The 14,461-nt window shown below is 42.9% G+C and overlaps 2 protein-coding genes and 1 long non-coding RNA gene across 17 annotated transcripts in view; 1 reads left to right on the top strand and 2 right to left on the bottom strand.

Annotated features, from left to right (window-relative positions):
* The window catches only part of LOC132460961 (zinc finger protein 878-like), a 58,265-nt gene that overhangs the window by 22,252 nt on the left and 21,552 nt on the right, over positions 1-14,461 (top strand). The gene's annotated exons all lie outside the window — the stretch shown is intronic.
* LOC132460989 (uncharacterized) lies at positions 2,402-3,419 on the bottom strand. Its single transcript, XR_009526496.1, has 2 exons — positions 3,373-3,419; positions 2,402-3,332 (listed from the first exon to the last, which is right to left on the bottom strand). It is a non-coding gene; the product is annotated as an uncharacterized LOC132460989 (long non-coding RNA).
* On the bottom strand, positions 9,467-10,767 carry LOC132460981 (B-type lectin plumieribetin-like). The gene is made up of 3 exons (XM_060055989.1): positions 10,622-10,767; positions 10,282-10,388; positions 9,467-9,995 (listed from the first exon to the last, which is right to left on the bottom strand). The coding sequence occupies exons 2-3, from the start codon at positions 10,372-10,374 to the stop codon at positions 9,726-9,728; spliced, it is 363 nt and encodes a 120-aa protein (XP_059911972.1). The 5' UTR covers positions 10,375-10,388; positions 10,622-10,767; the 3' UTR covers positions 9,467-9,725.

Genomic DNA, 14,461 nt, shown 5'->3' with positions numbered 1-14,461 from the left:
TGAACGTGCAATCAAGTCTAATTGATCAGGACCTCATATGAAGACATATGCTTTATATGAGTGTTTAGAGTTTTTTTTTTTTTTTTGGTTTAACACAAATACAACATCTGTGCAAGGCTGGAGCAAAGCCTATGAAGGCTTGTACAGAGTTCCACGCCTATGAAGGTATGCTATCCAGCTTGGCAGTGGCAGACTCAGACTGTTTGAAGGGCAGGGGCGAAAAAATAAAAAGGGCACATTCTGGACAACATGGGGCCCCACCAGCGGACACAGTGGCTTTTCTAACTTCATGGTGTTTTGTTCCCCCAACGGAGCCTTAAAGGCAGCGCTGCCTGGAAGGTCCTATCCCCTAACCTTAGCAAGCGCTGCCTTGAAGGTCCCATTCGGGGCACATGTTACATCTCCATGTAGCACTTAAAAGAATAGTTGGGTTCCTAATTTAAAGGGGGGGTCTGGGTGTCCTCCCCCAGAGAAAAATTTGCTTCAAAGACACTTTTTCCCCTTATTCTAGCAACTTTTTAAAAACACCAAAATGAGTTGTTCACATCATTGTGCACTTTCACATTTTAGCCAAAGAAAGGAGGATGCCTTACTGCTTTCATCTTTACTAACATTTAAGTAAAAATTAGACTGGAGAGTCTTTGACCGCTGACAGCCAGCTACGGAAACATTTAAGGAAGTTTTCCTTCATGTTGAGGTGATAGCTGACCATTATCGTCTCTCTTGCATGAAATGACCTACACTTGAATGATCTTGAACGCTCAAAAAATGTATATACATTTTAAACGGATTATGCAAACTGAAAATATTAAGTTTTTCTAACTTGGCATCTAATTGTGCTTTTCCACTATGGGTACTGGCATACTCTTAATCCGCTTTTTGCTTCGTTATCCAGTGGAGATTTAAGTACCACTCGATGTAGCTGTTTGTCATGGCGACGCCACATGAAAGCAACGCCTCGCATTCCCCGTTCGTCAGCTACCAAAGAGAGGAACGTCTGCACCTCAATAGCTAACCACAACATGTTTTTTTCTATTTCTTTTTTTCTTTCTTGCTCCAGAGGGCACATCATCATCATCAGGGGCAACCTAGGGCACTCACCATAAGGCACTTTCTCTCATTTTCACCACCATAGAGGGCACTTTAGCACACTTTTTCAACCATGGGGGCACCAGACGGGCAGAAGGGCACTAGAAGGGCACTATAAGGACCAGACGAATAGAAGGGCACTATCAGGGCACTAGAAGGGCACTGGAAGGGCACTGGAAGGCACTAGAAGGACCAGACGGGCAGAAGGGCACTATCACGGTACTAGAAGGGCACTGGAAGGGCACTAGAAGGACCAGACGGGCAGAAGGGCACTATCAGGGGACTAGAAGGGCACTAGAAGGGCACTGGAAGGGCACTAGAAGGACCTGACGGGCAGAAGGGCACTATCAGGGTACTAGAAGGGCACCAGATGGGCAGAAGGGCACTTGAAGGACCAGACGGGTAGAAGGGGACTATCAGGGCACCAGACGGGCAGAAGGGCACTATCAGGGTACTAAAGGGGGCACTAAAAGGGCACCAGACGAGCAGAAGGGGACTATAAGGGTACTAAAGGGGGCACTAAAAGGGCACCAGACGAGCAGAAGGGGACTATAAGGGCACTCATTAAGGCACGTCATTGAATTTTCTTGTTCTAGAGGGCACATCATCATAATTTATTGTATGAAGGAGCACCATAGAGGGCACCTAATCATGTTTTGCACGTGAAAGGGGCAGCCAAGGCATTTCCTCTCATTTTCGACACTCTTGAAGGGCACTTTAGCGCGCTTTTTCAACCATTGAGCCACGAGGGGGGGGGGGCGGTCGATGATATGCAGCAAGAAAGCTGGGAGATTTCCCACTTTTCAACTCGTGGGGCCGGTGTACGAGTCATCTCAAACAAGTCGCCTAAACATCAGGTGGCGCCAGTCTCGTGGTGCTAGTCCGCCCCTCCCTCGCAACACGCTGATTTGCTTGGTTGTGTGCTCGCAGCAGCCTTCGGATGGGTTGTGTGATAGCAGCACACAACCACTCAGAAGGCATTTTTAAACTGCCAAGCAGATACGGTCGCTGCTTGGCAGATGTTACAATTTCACTGTCTTGCCTGTGTCAAACCGTAGCCGGTGTTGTGACGAAAAGTGATCAGTTGCCAGAAAGTGATTTCAGCCGCGGGAGCGCGCACAGCCTGTTAAAGCCAGGCTATCGCCTCGAAACGTGTGTGCGGCAGCAATATAGAGGTAGATTTGTGTCTTTATTATGCAATCAAAAATAATAGGTTTGAGAGCAAAACTTTCCACACTGCAATCAAAAAATAGGTTTGAAAGCAAAACTTTCCACACTGCAATCAAAAAATTGATTTGAGAGCAAAACTATCGACACTGCAATCAAAAAATGTTTTATTGCAAGATAAATTAATGTGATAAAAAAAATATTAATGGGAATCCAAAAGTTTTGTTTGCAAACCCAAAAGTTTTGTTTGCAAATCCAAAAGTTTTGTTTGCGAATCCAAAAGTTTTGTTTGCGAATCAAAAAGCTTTGTTTGCGAATCCTAAAGTTTTGCTTGCGAATCCAAAAGCTTTGCTTGCTGTTGAGCTGAATCTCGTGGGCGGGACCTACGCCGAAAGATGTAAGACACGTCTCTATTGGCCAGTCTCGATCGGAGTGACAGCTTGGCAACATCCACAGTTAGTAACGAGAGAGGGAGTTCTATTTCATGTAGGCTACGCCGTCGAGGCTTCGCCTTATGGGCTTGTCCCGTGCGCACGCTTGCGCGCCCTGAAAATTCCGTAGGCCTCCCTGTCAGCCGACAAGGAGACCATGGCAGAGGAGAGTAGGGCGATGTTGTTGACCGCCGCCGCGGATTGAGAGGCACAAACGAACACCCTGTCCGTCAGGCCGACAATCTGCTTCTGGAGGCGGTCGGGGGGCAGCGGCTTTTCGGATGTTGCCAAGCTGTCACTCCGATCGAGACTGGCCAATAGAGACGTGTCTTACATCTTTCGGCGTAGGTCCCGCCCACGAGATTCAGCTCAACAGCAAGCAAAGCTTTTGGATTCGCAAGCAAAACTTTAGGATTCGCAAACAAAGCTTTTTGATTCGCAAACAAAACTTTTGGATTCGCAAACAAAACTTTTGGATTTGCAAACAAAACTTTTGGGTTTGCAAACAAAACTTTTGGATTCCCATTCATATTTTTTTTATCACATTAATTTATCTTGCAATAAAACATTTTTTGATTGCAGTGTCGATAGTTTTGCTCTCAAATCTATTTTTTGATTGCAGTGTGGAAAGTTTTGCTCTCAAACCTATTTTTTGATCGCAGTGTGGAAAGTTTTGCTCTCAAACCTATTATTTTTGATTGCATAATAAAGACACAAATCTACCTCCATACAGCAAAGTCAGATCAGTCATACTAGTCAATAGCACTACAGGACTATTGTCCGCTGTATTAACACAGATATGTATTTTAAGGTGACAAGACATCAACGTTGTACGGGGATCGACGTCTGATCAGTCATAGGCTACTAGTCAATAGCACTACAGGACTATTGTCCGTGAGTCAATTATAATTTTTTTATGCTTTTAAACCACTGTAATCGAAATTATTTCTGTGTGTCTATACAATAAAAAATGTATTTTCTTACCATGCACTGTTTTCCCAGATTATAGATTTTTGAAGAAGAATTTTTTTTCTTCTCAAAATGAATTGAAAACATTCATGAGTAGGTCCGATCACATTAAATAGATTAGGGTTCAAACTGACACTATACAATGCATGTGGGCTATGTGGGGTAGATAAGAACAAATCCAGTCTCTTTTATCAGCTGTGAAAATATGACACATTGGAGTCCTTTTCCTCCTGCCAGAAAATGATCTCAAGCCCTCTCTTGGTACTGAAATGTTTTATATGCCTTAAAATGAGTTGAGAACATTCATGAGTATCAAATTACATAGATTATATCCCATCCAGTGTCTATTACCAGCTGAAACACCTTCACATGGGCAAATATAAGACATTTCAGTCGTTTCCCTCCTGCCAGAAAATGATCTGAAGCCGAATCTTGGTACTGAAATGTTTTATATGCCTTAAAATGAGTTGAGAACATTCATGAGTATCAAATTACATAGATTATATCCCATCCAGTGTCTATTACCAGCTGAAACACCTTCACAAGGGCAAATATAAGACATTTCAGTCGTTTCCCTCCTGCCAGAAAATGATCTGAAGCTGAATCTTAGTACTGAAATATTTATATGCCTTAATATGAGTTGAGAACATTCATGAGTATCAAATTACAAAGATTAGAACAAGTAAGAGGGAGCAACCCGGACAAAGGCTATCTTTGAAAGCGGAGACGTATGCAGACGTTTGCAGTGATGTCATGACGTTGCTCTCGCCGGCTCCATGAACCAAACTCAGGCAATAGTTAGGAGTTTGTAGCTAAGAGGGATTAAGAGTCAGCTGTCATAAAATAGTTAGTGCAACCTGTTTATTAGTAATATTTACCGGGCCGAGATATGAATGATGATCAAGTTGGTTGCAATCCTAAACAGACTATATTCCAGGTGTTGGTGGTTTTATATAGGATGACAATTTCTTTTAATATAGGTCTACCTATACTATTCTAATATTCATCCATCTATTTCAGTTTGGTAACCATTAACCAGTAAATGGCTGTGTCAGCACTTTAATTTTGTGCTTTGTTGGTTTTGTTCAATTCATATGCATCAATCAAAAAGGCTGATAAAAATTGTTAATCATAGAAAAAAAAACGCTGACAATTAAGACGACGGTCAAAAATTACAATCCATGTTTCATTTAGTTATCAATGACAAGCAGTGGCTACAGTGGCGTGACATTTTGAGTGCAGGTTCGGTAACAACGTTTTGGGATGAATATTCTCTCTATGGCTCACTTGACTCTACAGTGGAGTTTGGTATCAGGTTAAACTGAATCCGAGCATCTTCTCAGAGATGAAATGGAAAGGTTTCCAAATGAGTACACTGTTCATCCAATTGCTTCTTCCTATATGCCTGACGGGTAATCAATGCGGGTCGCTCACGATTATTTATGTACATGTCTAATCAAGTCTTCTGGAGTTGTTGTTTATATTATTTATTTATTTTTAGGTATAAGACAGAGTGTGGCACCTCAAATGCTTTTGCTACAGCTCACCATATTAGGATAGGTACTGGCTGTCTGATTCAAAGACGAGAAAGTACAGAACGATAAGATATAAAGACCAGTCCATTTGAGGATGTTCAGGAGACTTTGCCAACGTGAACCCTCAGATCCTCCTGTCCCTGCTCAACTGGCTTACTTTCAATTGCACCAGACTAGGCAGTAAGGACTTTCTGGTTAGACTCCTTTCTTGGGAAACCACATTCCCTGACCTCTGACCTGCTATCGTCCATCAAATAGTACATGGTATTTTAGAATGACCATCCAGACAACATTCTGTTTGTTGAACGAGAAGATGATGGATAATTGAGGTGAAGGAATTTGGTACCTTTTGAAAATATGTTGCGTATTTAAATGAATTCTTAATGAAACAGACTAATCTATGGGCAGAATGAACGCTGGACCCCAACCCCTTGGGTCTCAAACCCAAACACTTCTTTTAGAATCAGTCTTGCTGACTGGTGATGAAAACCTTGCAGTTAAAGTCAACAATTGAAAGTTGCAATCAATTCAATTCAATTTCTTTATTTCGCCATGTACACAGGTACTAGGAATTTTGAATGGTATTCTCCATGCAGGCTGGAGCATTACAAATAGAACATAGAACAGAACAAAGGGACAAGACAGAACAATAATACAAGAAAGTACCAGTATGACCATGGAGGTAGTGCAATAATAGAATTGTTAAATAAGTTAAATAAATAAAGTAAATAAAGTAAAGTGCTGAGAGGAGCCATAAAGCTCATGTGCAAGGGCTGTTTATGAGGGCTATTGCTTGTGGAAAAAAGCTATTGAGGTGACGTGAGGTTTTTGTCATGATGGCCCTATATCGCCGTCCAGAGGGTAGAAGGTTAAAGAGGCAGTTGGCAGGATGTGAGGGGTCTGCTGTGATCTTCACAGCTTTCCTGCGGGATCTGGAGCTGTGGAGGTCCTTGATGGAAGGAAGGGGGCAGCCGATGATGCGCTCTGCAGCCCGTACGACTCTTTGGAGCCTGGCCTTAGAGCGGGCAGAGGCAGAGTCATACCAGACCGAGTGTGAGGATGTAAGCACACTCTCAATGATGGCCCTGTAGAACTGCACCATGATGGGGGGGCTGACCTGAAGTCCTCTCAGCTGCCGAAGGAAGAACAGGCGCTGCTGGCCTTTCTTCACAAGTTGAGTGATGTTATTGTCCCATTTCAGTGTGTTGGTGATGGTTGTGCCTAGGAATTTGAAATGTTCGACTACAGTGACAGATGAGTTGTTGATGACAAGTGGGGGATATGTCTGAACCTTTTTTCGGAAGTCCACAATCATCTCCACTGTCTTGTTGACGTTGAGCTCAAGGTTGCTGACTGCACACCAGGACTCTAGATGGGCGACCTCCCTCCGGTAGGCAGACTCGTTGTTGTTGCTGATGATACCTATCAGGGTGGTGTCGTCTGCATACTTGATGGTCTTGACAGACGGGTCACGGGAGGTGCAGTCATTCGTGTAAAGGGAGAAGAGCAGGGGGGACAGCACACAACCCTGGGGGGCACCGGTGTTAACTGTGCGGGGCTGTGATAGATGCGGGCCCAGCCTGACATACTGTCTCCTGTCAGTGAGAAAATCTGTAATCCATAAGCAGGTGAGGGGGTGGATGTTCAGATGGGTCAGTTTGCTATGGAGGAGGACGGGAATGATGGTGTTAAAGGCAGAGCTATAATCCACAAACAGGACTCTTGCAAAGGTGTTCCGATAGTCCAGGTGTTGTAGAATGTAGTGAAGGGCTATGTTGATTGCATCATCTACTGAGCGGTTGGGTCTGTATACAAATTGAAGGGGGTCCATGAGGTGGTCAGTGGATGCTTTTAGATAGGAGAGGACCAGGCGTTCAAATACTTTCATGACTACAGAGGTGAGGGCGACTGGTCTGTAGTCATTCAAACAGGTGATCTTGGGCTTTTTTGGTACAGGGATGATGACAGCAGATTTGAAACAGGCAGGTACATGGCATAATTGAAGAGACTGATTGAAAATGTCCGTAAACACTGGAGCCAGCTCGCTGGCACAGTGCTTGAGGGTAGCCGGTGACACCATGTCTGGCCCACACGCTTTCCTGGTGTTCTGGCCTTTGAAGAGCCTCCGAACCTCATGCTCAGTGATGACTAGTGGAGCAGGTGAGGAGGTGGCCGGGGGAAGGGAGGCGGGGGTGGTGGAGGGGGGGGCCCACTTGGTGCTTCAAACCTTGTGCAGAACACGTTGAACTGGTCTGGTAGATTTGTGTCGTTAGAGGTGGGGGGGGGCTTCTTCTTGTAGCCCGTGGCAGATTGTAGGCCCTTCCAGACCGCCCTGGTGTTCTTATCCCCAACCTGTTGTTCAATCCTAGCCTTATACACCCCTTTAGCATGCTGGATGGCTTTGCTGAGGGCATATTTGGCTTTGGTGTACGCCTCCTTGTCTCTGCTCCTGTGGGCCGCCTCCTTCTCTCTCCTCAATAGCCTCACCTCCTTATTGAACCATGGTTTGTTGTTTCCAAAAGTGACAATGGAATGTCTGGGGATGCAGAGATCCTCACAAAAGTAGACATAGGATGAACATGTGTCAGCATACTCATCAATGTTATTGCATGCCAGCTTGATAGCTGCCCAGTCAGTAATGTCAAAACAGGCCTGCAGTGATTCAATTGCCTCGGGTGTTCGTCTCTGTACGGACCTCTTGATGGGTTTATGTTTCTTGAGTAGGGACCGGTATGTGGGGATGAGTTTAACCACAGCATGATCGCTATTGCCTAGTGGTGCGCACGCGCACGCGCGATATGCGTCTTTGATGGTGGAATAGCAATGATCAAGAGTCCGTTCTCCCCTGGTTGCACAGTGCACCAGCTGATGGTATTTTGGAAGTTCAGCTCTAAGATCAGTGTGGTTAAAGTCACCCATTACAAATAAAGTGGAGTTAGGGAACTTGTTCTCCACCTCCGTGATCTGATCTGCTAAAAGTTGCTGCGCGGTGTCAGCGGTGTCAAGTCAAATTCATCATGACCTCATATGGAGACATTATGCTTCTTATGAGGTCATGCTATCCAGCTTGGTGACCAGGAGCATGTAGCTTCAGAACTCCCCAATAAAACAGTCCAAACCAGCAGGCACTATGCAAGACTATTTGTTTTCCATCGTTGTTTTTGGAGAGCATCATGAGCATAGCCGCCTAGCGAGATTAGCCGGTTGCAGTCTTTATATGTTGGGGAGCTGCAACATTATATCGGATATACATCATATTTTTACTATTGGGATATGCTTCGCAGTTCAAATGTTTGCGCATGAATGGGTGAAAAATTTGACTAGAAGTGAGCTTTCTCTTTCTCTTAAGCACCGGACCCAAACTCAGGTAATACTTTGCAGCTAAGAAAGGATCACGATTCAGCTGTCATAACATACTTAATGCAACCGGTTTCCAAGTAATATTTATCGGACCAAGATATGAATGACGATCAAACAATGAATTATTTATTTTATTATTTTATTCCGACCCTCACTCTCAGACTCAGTCACTGAAACACTCATCCACTGCTTCATCTCCACCCGTCTGGACTATTGTAATTCCATCCTCACAGGTCTCCCCTCCAAAACCTTGGACCGACTGCAATATGTTCAGAACTCAGCTGCCAGGGTTTTAACTGGCACTAAGCCCTGGCAGCACATCACCCCCATCCTGAGGCAGCTCCACTGGTGACCTGTTAAGTCCCGGATCAAGTTTAAAATCCTCCTACTCACCTACAAGTCCCTGCATGCTCTGGCCCCCCGTTACCTCTCTGACCTCCTCCATCCCTACACCCCCCTGCGGTCCCTCAGGTCCTCTGCTAAGGACCAGCTGGAAACCCCCCGCACCAGACTCAAGACCTTTGGGGACAGGGCCTTCTGCGCCTCTGCCCCCACTCTGTGGAATCTGCTCCCCCTCCATATCCGCTGTGCCACTTCAGTGGAGTCCTTCAAAAAGCTCCTGAAGGCACACCTCTTCTTAGAGGCCTATGGCCTTTAACCTGCCCCCCCCCCCCCCCCTGTGTACACCTCTTGTAAAGCGACCTTGGGTACCTTGAAAGGCGCTATATAAATTGAATTTATTATTATTATTATTATTATTATTATTAATTAATATAATCAGTTGATTATCATGAAATACTAAACAGAGTATTCCAGGTGTTGATGGTTTTAAATAGGATAACCATTTATTAAAATATACCTATACTATTCTAATATTTATACATCTTTTCAGTTTAGTAACCATTAATAAGTAAATAGCAGTGTCAGAACTTTTATTTTTTTCTGTAGGTTTGGTTCCGTTCATATTCATTCATCAAGAAAGCAGATGAAAATATTTCATGGAAAGAGAAAAGTGCTGACAATTAAGTTGACGAACAAAACAATTTTTTTGAAATGTTTATTGTCATCCAGAATCTCAACATATGATGAACTGAGATATGTGCTCAAGCACAGAGATCAGCTGTCAAACACAGAGATCAGTTCTCAATCAAAGAGATCTTTCCCGAACAACATCTCAACACTCTTTCTGACCTTCAGAATTCTCAGAGCTCCAGATGGCCTGAGCATCCTTGTCCAGGACCAGGTGACCTTCGTTTGTCATGGTCAGACGCATCTTGCTGGAGTTCGCTTCATTCCAGGTGACAGAGGACCACACGGCTTTCCTCTCCTTGGTGTACATAACCAGGTTGTTGTCCTCTTGCAGCAGAACTCTGATTCCCCCATCGTTAGCCGTGTTGGAATGCCAGCTTGGAGACCACTTGTAGATGACAAAATTGCCGTCATCCTAGGATTGGTTGAAATCATGTTACGAAGTTATTGTAAGGTATCGAAAAGAGCCACCCCTACTTTTTTTTTTTTTTTTTTTAAACAAGCAAGAGAATATTTGCTACTTCTTATCTATTTAAATGTTGTACTTGTTTGGAAGGTTTTTTTGTTGTTTTGTGAAGTCATAATATTTTCCCCTATCTGCTTTGAAACGCTTGACTCAAATTACACATCAAACCTTTCAACAAATGTTATGCTAAACTAAATTGAGATGATGGAAATGAAAATAACTTTTTTTTGCTCACCTGAAAGATTGCTTTGTGGCTCCCATCTTGACTCATAAGGGAGTCGCCCTTACGAAGCTCCTGGTTGGTGGCTATGAAGTTGAATTGCGTCATTCTGAAGACTCACCCTAAAAGACACAATAATAGGGACTCAAACATCATCTATGGAGTTGAAGTTCTCATACAGAGGCAGGCACTCTCAAATATATTCTCACAGCAGATTTCCCTCACTCATAACTGATGGATTGCTATGATCAAACAATAGCTCCTAAATTTTACCTACACCGTATCTAAAGTGTATTCTAGTTGGTTATCTTAAACCTTTTACTAAGTGCAGAGTTTCCTCACACATGTGACTGACCTGTGAAGGCAGATGTAGATGTTGTGATGAGAAGTTGAGGTGAAGCTGTCGTGGAGTTGGCCGCTATTTATCGTTCCAAGACCAGGTAAGGCAGCTAGGGGCGTGTGTACTGGGCCCCATAATATTGCCCTCTGGGGAAATAACGTCATTCTATTTGTTGAAAGAGAGGGAGGGGGATGATTGAGCTGAAGGAATTGGTGACCTTTTGAAAATATGTTAGGTCTCCAACCCAAGCACTTCTTTTTTTAATCAGCCTTGCTGACCGGTGTTGAAACCTTTCCGTTAGAAAGTCTTTACTTTAGTTAAAAAACACTCATCCTGGTCTGGTAAAAGTGAACAATTGAATATTATAATCCGGTCAAAATAATCATGACCGTATATGAAGACATATTTCATCCCTAACCTCCAACTGGGTGACAAGGAGCATATAGCTCCAGACATTCCCAATTGTAGCTCTCTCAGACATTTAGCGCTCCATTTACACATTTCTGAAAAAAACATGTTTATTTGAGTTCATACAGTAAAAAAAGAAATAAAAAGATAATATATATAAATGTTAAAGGGTATTGTTGATAAAAAAAATTTATCTGAGATGTACCACCTTCAAATATTGTATGTTTGAAAATTGTGTGCGCTTTATGTAACGTTATATTAATTTAATTTAATTCATTAGTCTTTAATCATTTATATTGTATGTAATGTTTGTTAATGTGCTTTAAGAATAATGTAACATGTCTTCTGTAGATTTCAGCATTCATGTTGTGTTTACTCGTTTGGACCGATAAATCAATTAATACTAGCTTGAGAGACGGACGAAATGACTGAGAGATATATAATTTAAACCATTTTAAGTTTTATTTTCCGTGTAGTTTTCGTGGTGTTAGCTGATGAAAGTGAGTGATAATATGAATCTTCAAAAGACATCTGAATGATCAGTGTCATCAGCGTAGACAACAAGGAATTCTGGGTGAGACCCCTTTCTGAGACAACCTCTTTTCCAGGCCTCTGACACGCACACTTGTTGCGCATGCAAATAGTAGATAGTATTTCAGAAATACCTGCCATACAACAATCTGTCTGTGTAAAATAAAGAGAGGAGGGGGATGATTGAGCTTAAGGAATTGGTGAGCTTTTAAAAAATAAAAATACTAAAACATGATGAGACAGATCCTCCCTCCTCTCAGACAAAAATGCCTGCGGGAACCAAACCCCTTGGGTTTCAAATACATCTACTTCTTACAGAATCAACCCTGCTGACTGGTTTTTCAACTTAAACCCTCATCAGAGTTTGGCAAAAGTCCATAATTGAACGTGCAATCAAGTCTAATTGATCAGGACCTCATATGAAGACATATGCTTTATATGAGTGTTTAGAGTTTTTTTTTTTTTTTGGTTTAACACAAATACAACATCTGTGCAAGGCTGGAGCAAAGCCTAGGCTTGCACAGAGTTCCACGCCTATGAAGGTATGCTATCCAGCTTGGTGACCAGGAGCATATAGCTTAGAAATCCCCAATAAAACCAGTCGAAACCAGAAGGCACTGTGCAAAACTATTTGTCTTCCATCATTACTTTCAGAGAGCATCATGAGCATAGCAGCCTAGCAAGACTAGCCTGCTGCAATCTTCATATGTTTGGAGCTTACATTACAGCTGATATATATTCAATTTTTATTATACATAGACATGCTTTGCAGTTCAAATGTTTTGTCATGTATTGGTGAAAGGGTGAATCATTTGACAAGAAGTGAGCTTTGCCTTGCTCTTAAGGGGCCTACATATCGCCCAGACGTGGGGCGTGCCTCGATGATATGCAGCAAGAAAGCTGGGAGATTTCCCACTTTTCAACTCGTGGGGCTGGTACGAGTCATCTCAAACAAGTCGCCTGAACATCAGGTGGCGCCAGTCTCGTGGTGCTAGTCCGCCCCTCCCTCGCAACACGCTGATTTGCTTGGTTGTGTGCTGGCAGCAGCCTTCGGATTGGTTATGTGATAGCAGCACACAACCACTCAGAAGGCATTTTTAAACTGCCAAGCAGATACGGTCGCTGCTTGGCAGATGCTACAATTTCACCGTCTTGCCTGTGTCAAACCGTAGCCGGTGTTGTGCCGAAAAGTGATCAGTTGCCAGAAAGTGATTTCAGCCGCGGGAGCGCGCACAGCCTGTTAAAGCCAGGCTATCGCCTCGAAAAGTGTGTGCGGCAGCAAAGTCAGATCAGTCATACTTGTCAATAGCACTACAGGACTATTGTCCGCTGTATTAACACAGATATGTATTTTAAGGTGAAAAGACATCAACGTTGTACGGGGATCGACGTCTGATCAGTCATAGGCTACTAGTCAATAGCACTACAGGACTATTGTCCGTGAGTCAATTATAATTTTTTTATGCTTTTAAACCACTGTAATCGAAATTATTTCAGTGTGTCTATACAATAAAACATGTATTTTCTTACCATGCATTGTTTTCCCAGATTATAGATTTTTGAAGAAGAATTGTTTTTCTTCTCAAAATGAATTGAAAACTGTCATGAGTAGGTCCGATCACATTAAATAGATTAGGGTTCAAACTGACACTATACGATTCATGTGGGCTATGTGGGGTAGATAAGAACAAATCCAGTCTCTTTTATCAGCTGTGAAAATATGACACATTGGAGTCCTTTTCCTCCTGCCAGAAAATGATCTCAAGCCCTCTCTTGGTACTGAAATGTTTTATATGCCTTAAAATGAGTTGAGAACATTCATGAGTATCAAATTACATAGATTATATCCCATCCAGTGTCTATTACCAGCTGAAACACCTTCACATGGGCAAATATAAGACATTTCAGTCGTTTCCCTCCTGCCAGAAAATGATCTGAAGCCGAATCTTGGTACTGAAATGTTTTATATGCCTTAAAATGAGTTGAGAACATTCATGAGTATCAAATTACATAGATTATATCCCATCCAGTATCTATTACCAGCTGAAACACCTTCACAAGGGCAAATATAAGACATTTCAGTCGTTTCCCTCCTGCCAGAAAATGATCTGAAGCCGAATCTTGGTACTGAAATGTTTTATATGCCTTAAAATGAGTTGAGAACATTCATGAGTATCAAATTACATAGATTATATCCCATCCAGTATCTATTACCAGCTGAAACACCTTCACAAGGGCAAATATAAGACATTTCAGTCGTTTCCCTCCTGCCAGAAAATGATCTGAAGCCGAATCTTGGTACTGAAATGTTTTATATGCCTTAATATGAGTTGAGAACATTCATGAGTATCAAATTACATAGATTAGAACAAGTAAGAGGGAGCAACCCGGACAAAGGCTATCTTTGAAAGCGGAGACGTATGCAGACGTTTGCAGTGATGTCATGACGTTGCTCTCGCCGGCTCCATGGCTAGCTCTGGCCGGTGTAAACCAACTGGTTCATAACTGGGATAAGGCTGGAACCAGTTTTGAACTGGCCCTAGCACCAGCCCGGAAATGGCTCTCGGTTATTTTTGGTGTGAAAGGCCTATGCGTGCTGCAACCAGGTGCAATAGAGTGGCGAAGTCACGCCCTTTCCGGTAGGGCTCATGGGACCTATGAGATCGAAAAATATGAATGGGTGTCAATGGAGAGAAAATAATTATTTTCTGGTCCCAGTCTTTACATGCCCTGGATTACACATATGTTGTTTGTGGATTTAAATGATAATTTTTCATGCAAAGAAAACTAAAAATGTTCGTGAAGAAGTTTGATAATTTTAGGTTTTATGTGAGGCCGCTTTGTGAACTACAGCTCTTCGCTGCTCTCGACGCATATGATATACGTCACCACACCCGCCCTTGGAACTCGGCACAG

The sequence above is a fragment of the Gadus macrocephalus genome, chromosome 7 (genome assembly GCF_031168955.1).
Source record: "Gadus macrocephalus chromosome 7, ASM3116895v1".
NCBI lineage: Eukaryota > Metazoa > Chordata > Actinopteri > Gadiformes > Gadidae > Gadus > Gadus macrocephalus.
This window is presented reverse-complemented; position numbering and strand designations above follow the sequence as displayed.